The sequence below is a fragment of the Eublepharis macularius genome, chromosome 16, assembly GCF_028583425.1.
Source record: "Eublepharis macularius isolate TG4126 chromosome 16, MPM_Emac_v1.0, whole genome shotgun sequence".
In the NCBI taxonomy this organism is placed as follows: Eukaryota; Metazoa; Chordata; class Lepidosauria; order Squamata; family Eublepharidae; genus Eublepharis; species Eublepharis macularius.
This window is the reverse complement of record NC_072805.1, coordinates 17,965,246-17,980,933: the sequence shown is the minus strand read 5'-3', so window position 1 is coordinate 17,980,933 and position 15,688 is coordinate 17,965,246. Positions and strand designations below refer to the sequence as shown.

General features: G+C 44.6%; 1 protein-coding gene across 6 annotated transcripts in view; it reads left to right on the top strand.

Moving 5' to 3' along the window:
• The first annotated feature begins 598 nt into the window (after positions 1–598).
• PLA2G15 (phospholipase A2 group XV) overlaps positions 599–15,688 on the top strand; it is a 32,210-nt gene continuing 17,120 nt past the window's right edge. For all 6 annotated transcript variants that reach the window (XM_055000804.1, XM_055000806.1, XM_055000803.1 and 3 more), the window contains exon 1: positions 599–793. In XM_055000804.1, the coding sequence (XP_054856779.1) occupies positions 646–793 (148 nt within the window). In that variant the 5' untranslated portion in view covers positions 599–645. The remainder of the gene's footprint in view (positions 794–15,688) is intronic.

The window sequence follows — 15,688 nt, the reverse complement described above, 5'->3', positions numbered from 1 at the left end:
CAGTGTGATCCCCTCATTGCATCTGAAGAAGCAGGCCCCAGTACACAAATGCTTATGAGGGCTTTAAAAAAATCATACATCTAGATAAATATCTGCATAGTGAAGATCTAATCAATAAAGAAATGGGTAAAAAAAATTGCTGGAATATTTGTTGTTGTTGTTAGAGGCTCACAAAACGCTTTATTCTCAGTTGCATTCGAGACACGGACTTCCTGAGCAGCAGCTTACACTTTTAACCATCTACTACCTGCTTTACGGGGCTGTTGTAAAAAAATCAAAACCAGGGAGGGAAAGAAAACAGCTTCGCAAATGCAAAAGCTGCATCTAGTCGATCTGCGATTGGTTTTCCTTCGGCGGCAACGGGGAGGGGGGGGAGGAGCGACTGCGCGTGAAAGGCGTGCGTTTGTTTTTTAAATCGATGCCTCCGTGCTCCTTTTCCTCAGCTGGAAGAAAAGGAGGGGGTGAGGGAGCAGCTGAGCGCTCCTCTCCGCGCTGATTGGCTGGAGAGCAGCCGGTGAGGCGCTGATTGGCCGTCTCCCTCCCTTATAAAAGCCTCGGCCGCCGATTGCGGGTCGCCTTAGCGAGGCTTCGGCCGCGGCGCTGAGAGGAGTGGTGGCCCGCCCCGTTGTCGGATGCGCTGAGGCGATGTTGCCGAGGCGGCAGCGGCTGCTCTCGAGGCCGGCGGAGGGCGGCGTCTTCGCGGCCAGCCTTCTCGTCCTGCTGCTCTGCTCGCCTCACGGCGCCTGCCTGCGACGCTCCGGGGAACGGGCCCCGGGCCCCCCGGTCTTGCTGGGTAAGGATGGGCCACGAAGAGCGAGGCGAAGGGGAGCGGCCCCGGCCGCCTTCCTTCCCTCCTTCGCGGGCCGCTTCGTAAATGGGGAGGGTGGCCCTGCCTTCCTGTCCCGCGCAGGAGCGATGCGTGTGTGTTTACTCAGGAGTAAGCGCCGTTGGGTTCTGGCATGTAGCATTGCATGCTTCCTTCAGCCCTGTTAACATTTTTCCATTTGTTTATTTGGATCTTTCTGCTTTGCTTTTTTTTTTCCAGACGGGGCCTCAAAGCAACTCACAACCGCGTTTCCCCCCTTCTCCGTTTTAGTCTCATTACAGCCCCCCTGGAGATAGATCAAAATGGGTAGCTGTGTTTGTAGCAGTAGGAAAGAGCAAGAGTCTATGTAGTAGCACCTATAAGATGTAAAAAAACCTGTGATGGTAAAAAAGAGCAAGAGTCTGGTAGCACTATAAGACTAACAAAATTTGTGACGGTAGAAAAGAGTAAGAGTCCAGTAGCACCTCTAAAACTAACAAAATGTGTGATGGTAGAAAAGAGCAAGAGTCCAGTAGCACTATAAGACTAACAAAATTTGTGACGGTAGAAAAGAGTAAGAGGCCAGTAGCACCTCTAAAACTAACAAAATTTGTGACGGTAGAAAAGAGTAAGAGTCCAGTAGCACCTATAAGACTAGCAAAATAGAAAAGATGCAGAGGAGTTAGCCGTGTTAGTCTGTGGTAGTAAAATCAAAAAGAGTCTTGCTGGGTAAGGATGGGCCACGAAGAGCGAGGCGAAGGGGAGCGGCCCCGGCCGCCTTCCTTCCCTCCTTCGCGGGCCGCTTCGTAAATGGTATCAGGCATCTGTCTCTGTATCAGGCATCTGACGAAGAGAACTTGATTCTCGAAAGCTTATGCTACAATAAAATTGGTTAGTCTTAAAGGTGCTACTGGACTCTTTTTGAAAATAGAAAAGAGTCCAGTAGCACCTTTAAGACTAACCAACTTTACTGTAGCATAAGCTTTCGAGAATCACAGTACTCTTTGTCAGATGCATGCATCTGATGAAGAGAACTGTGATTCTCGAAAGCGTATGCCACAGTAAAATTGGTTCCTCTTAAAGGTGCTACTGGACTCCTTTCTATTTTGCTACTACAGACTAACATGGCTAACTCCTCTGGATCTATAAGACTAACAAAATTTGTGATGGTAAAAAAGAGCAAAGAGTCCAGTAGCACCTATAAGACTAACAAAATTTGTGGTAGGGTATGAGCTTTTGGTGAGTCACAGCTCATAAAAGCGGTATCTGTATCTGAAGAAGTGAGCTGTGACTCATGACAGCTCATACCTTACCACAAATTTTGTCATTCTTACAGGTGCTACTGGACTCTTGCTCGTTTTTGTTGCTACAACCACCCTGTGAGGAAGGCTAGGCTGAGAGCCCCAGAGAGCTTCTGTGGCACTGTGGGGATTTGAACCTGGATCTCTCAGGTTCTAATCTGCTACACCAGGCTGGTTCTTCTGTGGCTCTGTCTTTAGAACTTTGCTCTATCTAGGACAGTCGCACCTGCTCTTTATTTAGGTATGTCTACTCTGCTTTTTCTCCCCGGTGGGGACTGAAAGTGGTTTATGCCTCTTGTTTTCAGCATCTCCGTTTTAAACTCACAGCAGTGACCTTGTGAAGTGGGTTAGGCTGAGAGTATGTGACCGGCTCAAGGTCATCCAGTGAGCTTCCATAGCCGAGTGGGGATTCGATCCTGGGTTGCGCAAGTCCTCGTCTGACCCTCTAACTACTATACTGCTGGCTCTCGTAATGTAGCATTTCATGTTTGCCCGAGTCTGGTGCATGTGCTCATGTTTCTATCATCCTGTGTTCTGTTGAGTCAGATCTTTGATCTAACAAGGTCAGTCTCGTGTCCTCTGGCAGTATCCAAAAGCTCCCTGGGCATGCTGTGGCCCTGGTCTGAACTGAGAGGAGGCCCATCTGCCGTTTACTCTTTTAAAAATCTGTGGAGGCACCATTCACAAGTTTTCTGGTGTTTTCTTAACTTTATCTGAAGTCTGTTGCACCAAACCAGTTCTAGTGACATGCTGCTCCAGAGTGTGTGAAAATTGATGAAGTTGATTCTGAGTTCCAAGGTACTTCATTGTAATGCTGTTATTTTCCAAAAATTAGATCTTGAGCAGAAGTGAATGTTTCGAGGAGGGTTTTGTGGTATGATAAAAGGATGATGTGTGGAAACGGTGCCTTGTGGTAGTGTTTTGTAGGCCATAACCAACCCTGAAAACTTGGGTTTGTGGAAAGATTAAATACCAATAATGACAATTATAGCCACCTGTTCTCCAGCTTTACGTTTGGTAATAAAGATATTTATGTGGCATGTATGACTAGAAAACTGTAATTAGTAAGTCTTTGATGTTCTACACCTTTTGTCCTGCAGATATGTGATACGTAGTTAGCTTGCTTGGCTTGGGTGCAGGGCTTTTTTTCAGCAGGAACGTGGGGGAACGGAGTTCCGAAACCTCTTGAAAATGGTCACATGGCTGGTGGCCCCGCCCCCTGATCTCCAGACAGAGGGGAGTTTAGATTGTCCTCCACGCCGCCGAGCACACCGAGTTAGCAATCTAAACTCCCCTCTGTCTGGAGATCAGGGGGCGGGGCCACCAGCCATGTGACCATTTTCTCTGACGGCAACCCACTGAGTTCCACCACCTCTTTTCCCAGAAAAAAAGCCCTGCTTGGGTGTATAACAAAGTGGTAAGAGGAGGTGACTTCAGATTAAGAATTAGTATTATTTTCGGTCGCACTTTTTAGATACAAAAGGTTCACAAAGTTGGTTTATATAAAATACAATACAATTATAAAGTTTGTGAAGGACAGTAAATATATGGTTGTTGTGGATTTTCCGGGCTGTATAGCCGTGGTCTTGGCTTTGTAGTTCCTGACGTTTCGCCAGCAGCTGTGGCTGGCATCTTCAGAGGTGTAGCACCGAAAGACTGAGATCTGTGTCACAGTGACAATGCCAAGACCACGGCTATACAGCCCAGAAAATCCACAACAACCATCGTTCTCCGGCCGTGAAAGCCTTCGACAATATATCGGCAGTAAATATAGATTTGCTAACGCAACTTTTCAGCACTCTGATAGGGTGGTTAAAAAGTTTTGGTTTCTCCATCCACCACAGACCAGAGAGTTCTGATTCATGTTGGTGATTTTGGATGGAGAGTAGTTACTCCTGAATAACAGTATGGTGGTGGGATTGTTGTGTAGCGTGCAAGTGCATAGTGGCTAGTGTGCTGGTCTAAGAGGGCCTGGGAAAGCTTGGATTCAAGGCATTTTGCAGAACTCGGTGCTGCTGGGGCGCATGGAGGAGAGGAAAACCATAAACATCACCCCAAGCTCCTTGGAGGAAGGGTGGAATATTTTTGTGGATTTCCTAGGGACAAAGTAAACATGACCCAGAGATCTGTGCAGGATCAGTAATGTTTTGTATACTTCAAAGCTGCTGTGAAGAGCTAATAATTTTACTGGGGAAGTGGTTCTGAGGAAAGGGGAGAGGAATCTTTTCTCTTGTGTGGTTTCCTGGTGCTAAATTGGCCCCTAGGTTGCTGTTAGTCCTGTTCTGAGGTGTGTGTTGTATTAGGTGCCTCATTTCCCCTTTTCTGCTGGGCTAATAGCTTGAGAATGAGATTTAGGTTGGGGAGATGGTGCAGGCTAGGAGGTTAAACAACCTGTCACTGAATACCGCTCGCCCCATTCAATTTAGCAACTTTACCTGGCTGCTTTAAAGTGGGTTTTTTTGGAGAAAAAGTGTAGATCTCATTGTGCTTTGCTTGTCATGTCCAGTTAGGCTATAAATGTGACAAAAACTTGGTAAATAATGGCTTCATATTGGATAGCTAAATGGCAAAAGTACCTCAGCAGCCAATGATAAGTCATTTTGGGAGGGCACGGAGAGAATTTATGAGGTGATATTTTTGGCTAGATAGTTCAACCTGTTTTATTTTATACCGTAACTTTGTTTCTATCCTTTGTGTTGGGAAACAGAAAAGCTACGAAAGCATCTGTTTAAAGGGTATAAGCAGGAACAATCTCCTATACATTCAGTGCAGAAAAATAGATTTAGGCACATGTAACATCCATCAATTTCTCCTACATCTTCGTCATAGGTTTCTCAGAAGAACAAAAATCCAAGTTATATCTGTAGACAGAAAAATATGTGCATATATAAAACACATACTTAATTCAGCATTTGGGAAAATTTATGTTTTCTGATTAGCAAACTTGGAATTTTCCCATGCAAAAACCTACATCGCATATTGGCTAAGAAGAGACCTTGACACTTTCGGGTTTTTTATGGTGTTTAAAATTATCTTAAATTTATGTAAGCAAACTCCAGTGTATGCCTGGCAAACTATTTAGAAGAAAGATGGGATAGTGGAGTCTACGTGGCTTTATTTGTTTCGTATCAGTGTACGCAGCACTTCACAAAGTTGTAGAATTAATTGTACAAGCATACATTACCTAATGGACAAAGCAGAATTAAAGAGAAAGCAGTGCTGTGACATAGGGGAAAAGACTCTTGCCTTGTGAGAAATCAAACTTTGGTTGGAATAGCGATATTCTAAGTCTGAAGAACTTGAAAAATGAGGAAATTAATACACTTGCTGAGTTAATGGAGCTGCAGGTGATTTGCTTATCAGTGTCTTTAAAGAAGATGAACAAGACTAAAGTCTCCTTTCTTATTTGTTTTCCTCAAAGAGTCCAAGCAGTAGGGGCTGACCCCTAGTCTAGCTCTATGGAGATAAGACAATCAGAGTATCTGCAGATATGGGGTCAGACCCCTTTTTTTAAAAAAAAACCCTTTTGCAGATCCTTTGATAAGGAGAATAACAGCTTCCTACTGGGGCTGAACCTTCCTCTTATTTCTGTTGTGATGGGCAGAAACCACTTCTTAAGCTTCCTAAGAGGCCTAAGGAGCAGATCCAGAGGAGTTAGCCGTGTTAGTCTGTAGTAGCAAAATAAAAGAGCCCAGTAGCACCTTTAAGACTAACCAATTTTATTGTAGCATAAGCTTTCGAGAATCACAGTTCTCTTCATCAGATGCATGGGGGGCAGAAGGAAACTGGTCAAATATAGAGGAGGGGAGGGGGGAGGAGGAGAGGGGGGATGTAAACAACTCCTTTGCAGGCAGCTCCTTTTGGTGTGGGGATCAGTTTGCTTGTGTAAAGGTTCAAAGGAGTTTGCCGTGTTAGTCTGTAGTAGCAAAATCAAAAAGAGTTCAGCAGCACCCCTAGACTATCCAATTCCACTGCAGTAGAGCAGGAAGAAGTGAGTGGAAGTACGTACAGATGCAGAGCCCTATATTTACACCAAAGAGTGCATCATAGCCTTTCGCTTTCCACACCCATTACTAAAATACAGCAGTAAGGGTCTTAAGTTTGGGCCGGTTATATGCTACTGAGACGGGCATCAGAGATCAGCATCGCTGGGCAGCTGCTGAGGTCCAAGAGCATCGGAAGGAGCCACCAGCAATCTCTAGCCCAATATGGGGCAGCAGCTGCCATCTTGCGTTGTGCAGTAGTGGCAGGTGTGGGTGCGTTCCATGCCTAACCCAAGTGAGCAAGTCATGGCATCTATGGGAAGGAACACTTGCCGTTTCTCCTGCTGGCTGGTGCTCCAAGCAGAATCAGTCTGCTGACACTGTGCTGGGAAATGGGACCTGCAAAGAGCCCCCCAAAGCTGGAGAGGGCCATGAGTGTTAAGCTCAGGTGGCTGAATGGTCAAAGGATTGTTGGCAGCATTCGTCAGCAAACTATGTTTTGGAACACACTGTCTACCTAGGAGCTTAAGATGTTACTAATTTCAGTGTTTTCCTGGTACCGCAAATAACTGTATTGTCATACGGTGCAGTATCGTATTGAACGGGGACCCTGAAAACAACACCCTTCAGTGTTTTATTGACACCTGAAATTATGCCTGATTGTTGTAACGGGGAGAAGTATTAGGTTTCCGTTTCATGCTTAGGTGATGTGTAGCTGCTTGAAGAGATCCTGGCAAACGCGGACTGGATATTGAGTTAGTGGACCCCTTTAAAAGTAAACAGCAGATGCTCTTAATTTTTTTTGTTCTTAAGCCAAATCACACAACTTTTCTGTTGCTGCAGAGCAAGAATTAGTAAACGGTATTTTTAAAAGTTGCTCTGAGGCTTTTAAGCCTTTGTTGAATTTCAAACAATCAGAACAGATAAAAAGTAAAACCAGCTCTCACTCTGAATTGAAGGTACCAGTTCACATTGCAACAGATGCAGTACAATCAATTATGTTGTCATTTTGGTTTCTTGCTCTCCTCTCGTACTCTAGGTTTTTAATCTGCTTCCTGTTGTATTGTTTATTGAACGTTCCAGCTTTATTGATGTAAACTGTAATTTGCCAAGTGAGAAAGGAGTGCAAATAAATACGTTCTGTCACACATATATAGCACAGCACATGTTCTCCTGCTATAAGCAAACTCTTGCATGTGAACAACGCCACCCGGCTCATCTGCTGGCGTGAAAGCAGACCCACCCCCCACTGTGATTAGTTCTTGGCCTTCGCCGAGTCCTTGAATGGCCAGAATCACTTTATGAACTTAACAGTAATAAGAAATTGTCCATTATCGGCTCAGTCCATTCTGCCTGTGTCTTTGGCGCTTCCTAAGTGGTTCTCAGTCTGGCCATCCCTTAAGGCTGCTGCTTGGCAGGCAGTGATTATGCCTGGAGGCTGGTTATAGTGATGGCCTGCCTTGGGGCTCTGGGTGTGGCCGTAGCACATCAGTCAACCTAATTGTGTTTTTTTTATGCATGTGTGTAATTGGGCGGAGATTATCTCCCCCACCATCAGTACCTTTCTCAGCTGCAAAACCTCTCTGTTGCATACAAGTCAGTTGGTCATGCCCATGTTTGGAATGGTGGTGCGGATGGGAAACCACAAGCCACGTAACTCCACCCTATTCAAAATACATGAATGAATCAAACTGTACTTCCGCCATGCCACTACCTTACTGTGATTTCCTTCTCTTTCCTTACTGTTGTGCTTTTTCTAGGATATCAGCAACAGTTGCACAATAGTCAACCTAAAACATGTGCTACAATGGTGGCTTTTTAAGGCTTTCTAGCCTCGTGGTGTTGCCGGAACATATTTTAGGGTTCACACAAAGCTCATATGGTGCATTGGCCAGGCCTGTTGAAATTTACCTGTTGCCCCAAATGAAGACCGCGGTCGGTAACACATCTAGCACTCCCCCCACCTGAGGGCTTAAGAGACTTTGGATTCCTAACTCGCTATAGATGCAAAGATACCACCTATCCTACCCCTTATAGTTGTTTCTTTGTTAAGCTGTCTTGTTTCTTCCTGCATTGGATTTGATGATGATTCTGTTGGTTAAGTGACTCACACCTGCTGTAGGTGAACTGATTTCTCTTTTGATTGGGGCCGTTTTCACATGCGCCCCGGGAGATGGCGCATACTCTCAGCATGAAGCGTCTTCCTAGCACAATCTCCCAGCACGATCCCCTTTAATGGCCCGATGACGTCAGAAAAAGGGCCATTAAACGGGATCATGCTGAGAAGTTTTTATGGGGTGAGCTTCGCCCGATCTTCCGGGCACCTGGCCGTGTGAAAAGGGCCTAGGTCTTGTTTTACAGTGGCTTCTTTTTGTACCACCTCCTCCACTGTTTCTTCTGAGTATTTAACCCAGCTTGATGGATGGACGTTTCTGTGCATCTGAGAAAGTGAGTTCTGACTCTCAAAAGCTCTTGCTGAAATGCATGTTTAAGCCACTCATGGGCTCCTGTATAATTTTTCCAGCGTCCCCATGTTTCTGTCCATTGTAGTAGAGGGCCAATCAGATTGGCTGCATTTCAAACAGGTCTGTCTGACATGACTGATCTTTTCAAGAAACCTCAGCAAAGTCTTTAAGGAGACACGGGTTCCTTACAAAAATGTGTGGAAATCAATTTGTATCAAAGAATCAAAATGGTATTACTTTGTTTCCATATTTAGGTCACAGTACTGTAGACCAAAAGTGTGCTAAAGTGATGAGGTTTCTGTTTCTGTTTCCTTTTCTGTCTTTGTGGATTTCTAGAAAGTCCCAAATGCACGGCTAGGATATTCTTTCTTTTTGAAAGGGCTGGTGCCTTCTTAGGCTTATTTAAAATCTGGTGCTGATACAGTTTCAATAAGGCTTGACTCTTGGATGGAGCAGGGCTCATTTCTGACATCAACCTGATCTAATTAAGTCTTGTACAGGAGCTTCAAATTGTTTGCATAAGCTAAAGTAGTGTTACAGCACACTTAATAAAAGCATATTCTACCATTGCATTCGTAATGAAACTGGCTTCTTCCACAGAAGGCCTTAAACCAGTCTCACCCTATATAGCATCCTTATAAAACTTCTTGAAATATAACCACGTGACAGTAGATCCTGTTCTAGCTATGAGTAGGTAGGATCCAAATTAGGCAATGTGCTGTTTGTTGCTTTAAGTTGGGTCTGGAACATGGGTGTCAAGAGCAGATTGGCTTTTCATTTTTGTCTAGTAATAAGAGGAGGGCATGCTTGCACATTTTGTATAAAAACAGTAGGACATTTTCAGGTGAAAGGAAAGAAAAACTCGGACAAATCAGCGCTTCATCATTCAAAAGCTCTTGTACTTTTCATGCAACAGCTTTAGGAGAATTTTGAATACCAAATTTCTTTTCTGAAGTCTCTGGAAGACAGGAGCTGACAACATTGAAACTTTTGGGGAGTTTATAGCATATTGGAGTAGGGATGTGTGAATCGTGTTTCTGATTCGGGTAAAACACCTGAATTGGACCTGATTCGCAAAGATTCAGGATTTCCAGTTCGGACCCTGCATCCTGGGCCCGATTTGGAAACCTCAAATCTAAGCTTCCTGAAGTGATTCATATTGCTTTGGGAAGCTTGGGGACACAGGGTTTTAAATGCCCCTTTTCTGCGGGACCACCTCTCCCCATATGAACCCCAGAGGGTTCTTCGCTCTAGTGATGAACATCTCCCTGGCCCCAGGGAGGCCCGCCTGGCATTGACCAGGGCCAGGGCCTTCTCGATCCTGGCCCCAGCCTGGTGGAACGCTCTGTAATGAGACCAGGGCCCAGCAGGATTGGTTATCCTTTCGCCGGGCCTGCAAGACAGAGCTGTTCCACCAGGTGTATGGGCGGTGCTAGGCGGAGCCCCCTGGCCGGTAGATTGCAGAATATGCCCTCCCTACTAGCAGTACCTCCATCTAGCAAACAGTTCCCAGTATGATGCTCTAGAGATGGGTGAAGGTCGGTCAGTTGGTTGCTGTGCCATTATGATTATGTATATATATGTATTTTTAACTGTGTAACTTTGACTGTTTTATGGTTTTAACTGGTATCAATTATTTAATGTGTTTTAATTGTATATGGTTGTAATCTGCCCTGAGCCTGCTGGTGTGGGGAGGGCGGAATATAAATGGAATGAATGAATGAATAAATAAGCTTCCTGAAGTGATTCATATTGCTTTGGGACACGGTTTTAAATGCCCCTTTTCATGCTGCTGCACAGCGGCAGGAAAAGGGACATTTAAACCACACCGACGGCCGCAGCGAAAAGGCCCTTTAAACTCCACCTGGGTTGTGCGGGGGGGGGGGGCGCTTTTCGCCGCTGTTTGCATTGCAAGGAGCGGTGAAAGGGCCCTTCTGTGCTTCACCTGGGTCGTGGGGGGGGGTTCCCTCACAACCCAGATGGAGTTTAAAGGGCCTGCTGCAAACCCTGCCAAGCAGCTGATCTGTTCTGGCTGGGTTTGAACCTCCTCCTCCCCCTCCCATCAGGTGAAATAAGTGGCAGGGGGTAGTTTGTTGATGTGCTCTGAATCTTTACAGAGCACACTGAAGCGGGTCAAACAAGGGCTAGCCGCTTCGGGAATCCCTTATTTCTGCCTTATTTTCTGCTTTGGGTTTTCCACAGTGGGAAACCCCCAATTATTTTTTTGCACACCCCTATATTGGAGCATAACCCATAGAGATGAAGATCTGATCTGATGCCATTAGATAAGGCAGGTTAGTGTAACTTGAAATCACGTTTCATTAAAATATTGCTGATTTCACATTAAAGTTTGTGTTCATATTAATCATACACTCCTATTAGTGCAGAACTCTTAAGAATGTACTTACTAAAGACAACCTGCGTAGTTATTTTATATCTGTGCTACTTTTCTTTCATTTTTTTCTTGGCTGCCCATTCCTAAGTGGCTTTAACCAAATGCATAACATTGTGCTTTGGGATCAGAGTTGACTCATTGGTTTATGCTCTGCTTATTGAATGCTCCTTCATTTATGGCTACAACAAAAAGATCAAATTGGCTTTTTCTTTTGGTACTGTGACCAGATTTGGAAATTCGTAGATGGATTTAAAACCATGTGGTTTGGGTGTGAATCTTATCTTGTCTATACTCCTTCCCTCAAAGCAGTTTCTTTCGTTTTTTTTTTCTTCAGGTTTTGGTCTAGGTACCCTGATGAAAGCAAAACAGCTGGGGAGAGGCAGCTGTGGGAGGGAAGTATAAGCTGTAAAAGCATTCAGTACCACATGCCCCTAATGTACTTTAAACCACACTACATTTCATGGATATTTGTATGCTCTGATGCTTGCTGCTGCTTGGCCTTAATTTTCTGGTGAGGTATACCTAGGTGCAGGGCTTTTTTTCTGGGAAAAGAGGTGGTGGAACTCAGTGGGCTGCCAGCACAGAGGGCAACTCTTGGCAGAAGGTGGTGTCCCTGGTACCACATGTGCACGCGCAACGTGCACGCATGCTCCCAGGGCCAATGACATCACTTTGGGTCAGCTGGAACAAGGGAGGAGTTTTTAAAAGTTTAAATCGCCCTCCGTGAAAATGGTCACATGGCTGGTGGCCCTGTCCCCTGATCTCCAGACAGAGGGGAGTTTAGATTGCCCTCTGGAGCGGCATGGAGGGCAATTTAAACTCCCCTCTGTCTGGAGATCAGGGGGTGGGGCCACTGGCCACGTGACCATTTTCAAGAGGTTCCAGAACCGCGTTCCAGCTGAAAAAAAGCCCTGCCTAGATGTCTGCAGCAGTATTTGTTGACAATGTGATCTTCAGCACAATCCGCACATGCTATCCCTGTTCTCCTAATCCTAAATGTAATTTAGAGGTGTTTTGGAGAGCAAATGTCTCATGGAATGTGGTTTTCTAAAACTTGCCCTCTTGGTTAACGGTTATATTTTAATCTTGATGTTATTGATGTAAATCACTAAGGCATTGAGCTTTCGCAATAAAGCTTATGATGATTAACCATCACAAGGGAGTGATTTCCCATGACTTCTGGGGAAAAAGCTGAGTTCAAGAGGGAAAAAATTGCTTAAGTCTCTGCTTCTGTGTTAGTTTATACAGAGAGTCAGTTTGGTGTAGTGGTTAGGAGTGGCAGGACTCTAATCTGGAGAACAGGATTTGATTCTCCACTCCTGCGCTTGAAGCCAGCTGGGTGGCCTTGGGTCAGTCACAGCTCTCTCAGAGCTTTCTCAGCCCCACCCACCGCACAGGGTGATTGTTGTGAAGATGATAATAACACACTTTGTAAACCGCTCTGAGTGGATGTTAAGTTGTCCTGAAGGCTGGTATATAAATTGAATGTCGTTGTTGTTATTAAAATGGAAAAACTGCCTTCTGGTCCATGAAGATTTTATTTAAGCTCTGCACAAAGGGCAGAAGCAATATTTCAAATGTAAAGGCATCAATCCACTTTCTCAAATTAAACGTTTCTAATACTTAGTTACCTGTTCGACATTCCTCAGTGCCAAGCCATCTTGATACACTGCGTGCGTGTGTGCGCGTGCGCGTGTGCCCGTCCGTCCATCCCATCATAGACTAATTTGCCCCTGAAGCCCTTTGTGCCATTCCTTTTAGGTCACAGCATCTATAAGAGAAATATTTGCCACTATGCTGCTGCCACCCTTTTCCTGCTTGTGTTTTCTCTTCTGAAGGACAGTGCTCTTAGCAAGCGCATTAGGTATAATTTATGTCTGTCTGGTGCTGGAAGGACATGATTGTCATCTTAGTAGAGGAAGCAAACACTGATATGCTGTTTCAGATGATTCCCAGATGATTGCATCTCGGGTGATTCCCTCCTGCCAGCACCAATATTCGTGACCAGGTGTTCAAGTATGATGAAGATTCAGCTAGACAATCTCAGCTTCAAATGTTCACCTCGGTACAAACTATTTAAAGGGTCTCCTATCTGACCAGCATCACTCTTTATAATCTCCGAATAGCACATCTGTCTCACTTCAGACTATGCCAGTAGATCTGTTTGCTGGCCACTATTCCCCAAAACCATTTGCATCACGCTTTTGTATATGCAGTGCTCTGGTTCTGGAGGATTTACCCCATTACATTCTGTTCTGTCTACTCTCCACAGAACCTAGAACCAAATTTCTTGTGGCAGTTTTGAAGGGCTTAAACTCTTCCTAGGAAGCAGCAAAGCTGGTATCCCTTATTTCAGATGTTAACCTTTTGTATCAGACCAGTGTAGCTGTTTGCTTTGGCAACTAGGGAAATATGAGACAGAGTCTTCTCTGATAGTTGTCATGTTTTAATATAAGAATTTTCAGACCTAGGCCGTTTCCAGACGGCCCCCCGCCTCGCGAAACGTCGCGCGTCGTTGCGCGTCGTTGCGCAGAAAACGCGAAATATCGCGTTTTCTCGCGCGAGTTTTGCGCGACGTCGCGCAAAACTCGCGCGAGAAAACGCGATATTTCGCGTTTTCTGCGCAACGACGCGCGACGACGCGCGACGTTTCGCGAGGCGGGGGGCCGTCTGGAAACGGCCCTAGTTGTTTTAGTGCTAATATTTATGATTTACTGTTTCCTCCCCCCTCCCCCCTTTAACTCACTACATCTGTTAGTAATGTCTTTTGGCTACATACAATAAATACTTCTGTTTCTAAAAAACAAACAGATACTGTGTCTAGAGTAAGGTTCCCTTGTAGATTGACTAGTTGACATTCGCTGACACTGAAACACACATGCAGTGTTCTTGGGGCTGCCCTGGTGAATTTCCAGAACCTTTTTCCAGTACAAAACACAGAAGCCTATTTCCAGTGAGGGAAGAGATTCTGGATCCATATTATGCTAGTGCCCTGACCTGGATGGCTCAGGCTAGCTCGATCTCATCTCATCTGCTAAGCGCGGTTGTCCCTGTAGAACTTGGATGGGAGACCATCTGGCAAGTCCAGGGTTGCTGTCTAGAAGCCGGGTAGTGGCAAACCAACTCTGTTTATTCCTTGCCTTGAAAACTCGACAGGGTTGCTGTACACTGGATGTGACTTGACAGCACTTTACGTATACATTATGCTAGTACTGCAGTCTGTTCTTGCTCCCAATTATTTTTCATGCATAATTCAAGGCTTTGACTTGAGGAATGCTTGACACCTATTCAGTGTCCAGCTTGATGTGATCTTACGAAACGGTATTCTTTTTTGATGCTCATCGTTTCATTCAGTTACTACTAGCTTTTCCCTTAGCTAGATGAAGTTAATATTTACTTCCAGTGATCTGAAATGTAGAGATTACAAAATCTGTGTCTACAACACTTTAAAATCCATCTTAGAGAGTGTGCTTGTATGTTACTGTATGGGTTGTTTCTCATATACATCAATTTGAAGCTTATTTCATTTGATCTTTGAATCTGATGTGGAAATAGAGCCTGGATGTGGCAGTTCCGTTCCAGCACCCACTCTGAAATTCACCCAGTTTGTTTGGTAGAAGTCTAGTTGCCCCAGGCTCCTTGTTTGTTTTATACAGGGACCAGCATGTTGAGTGTATTAGATATTCTGGTTTCCTTTTGGCACTGAGGCAGCAGACAAAATTAGCTGCTTGTAACACATGCACCTCACAAAGTGGTTAACCATGAAAGATGATTCTAAGTATAGTTTTGATCTTTTCAGCAAACAAGACCAAACATTTGGTTAGAGTTGAAATGTTTTTCCAGATATTCAAGTGGCTTGCTTTAGTGTTTTAGTCTGTCACTGATCTGGCCTACAGCTTTTGCTGGGAAGACAGATAAAAACAGTATGGTTTTGAAGTTCTGATTTGGATTTCATCCTCTCTTACTCTTGTTGCTGTCCCTGTAAGAAAATGCCTTGTGAATTGTATGCTCTTTTGGTTGGGGTTCTTTTGGTGCTTTTCCCAGCGATGGTGAATCGTGGCCCCTGTAGGGCTTTCAAGACAAGAGACGTTCAGAGGTGGTCTTCCATTGCCTGCCTTTGCATAGGAACCCTCTACTCTCCTGGTGGTCTCCCATCCACATACTAATCAAGGCCAACCTTGCTTTGAAAATTCAGTAAAAATTCGAGATACCTCGTTTTTGATTCAGAATACCTGGATTTTACCAAATCAGCCAAAATTTGATATTTTAATCTGAATTCCGAACCTGAACTGCTCACCCCTATTTGTAATTGGGATTAGTGTAAAACAGAAGTAACAAGTCTTACTGGGTTCGGTCCATAGTAAGAAACTCATTTACTGGACGGCAGAAGAGCCTGGAGGATAATGGGCAAGCATCATTTTATGAAAACGAAGAGCTGCACCAATACAGAGTCAAAGCAGAGAAGAGAAACGATGGCGCAGTGGGGAATGTTTTTTTTTTTACATTCCACACAAATATCTCTGTTATGCACTGCTTTTTCACGGGAATCTATAAAGTAGCCTCCTGTAAGAATGTTCTCAGCAGTATGAACACTGTTAGAGAAAGTAGGTTTATAGATCCCCTGACAAATTTAATTTTAATTGAATTTATTAGATTTGTCTTCCGCCCTCCCCACGACAGCAGGCTCAAGGCAGATCACAATTTACGCACAAAGTTAAAATTACATCAAAAAGTTCATA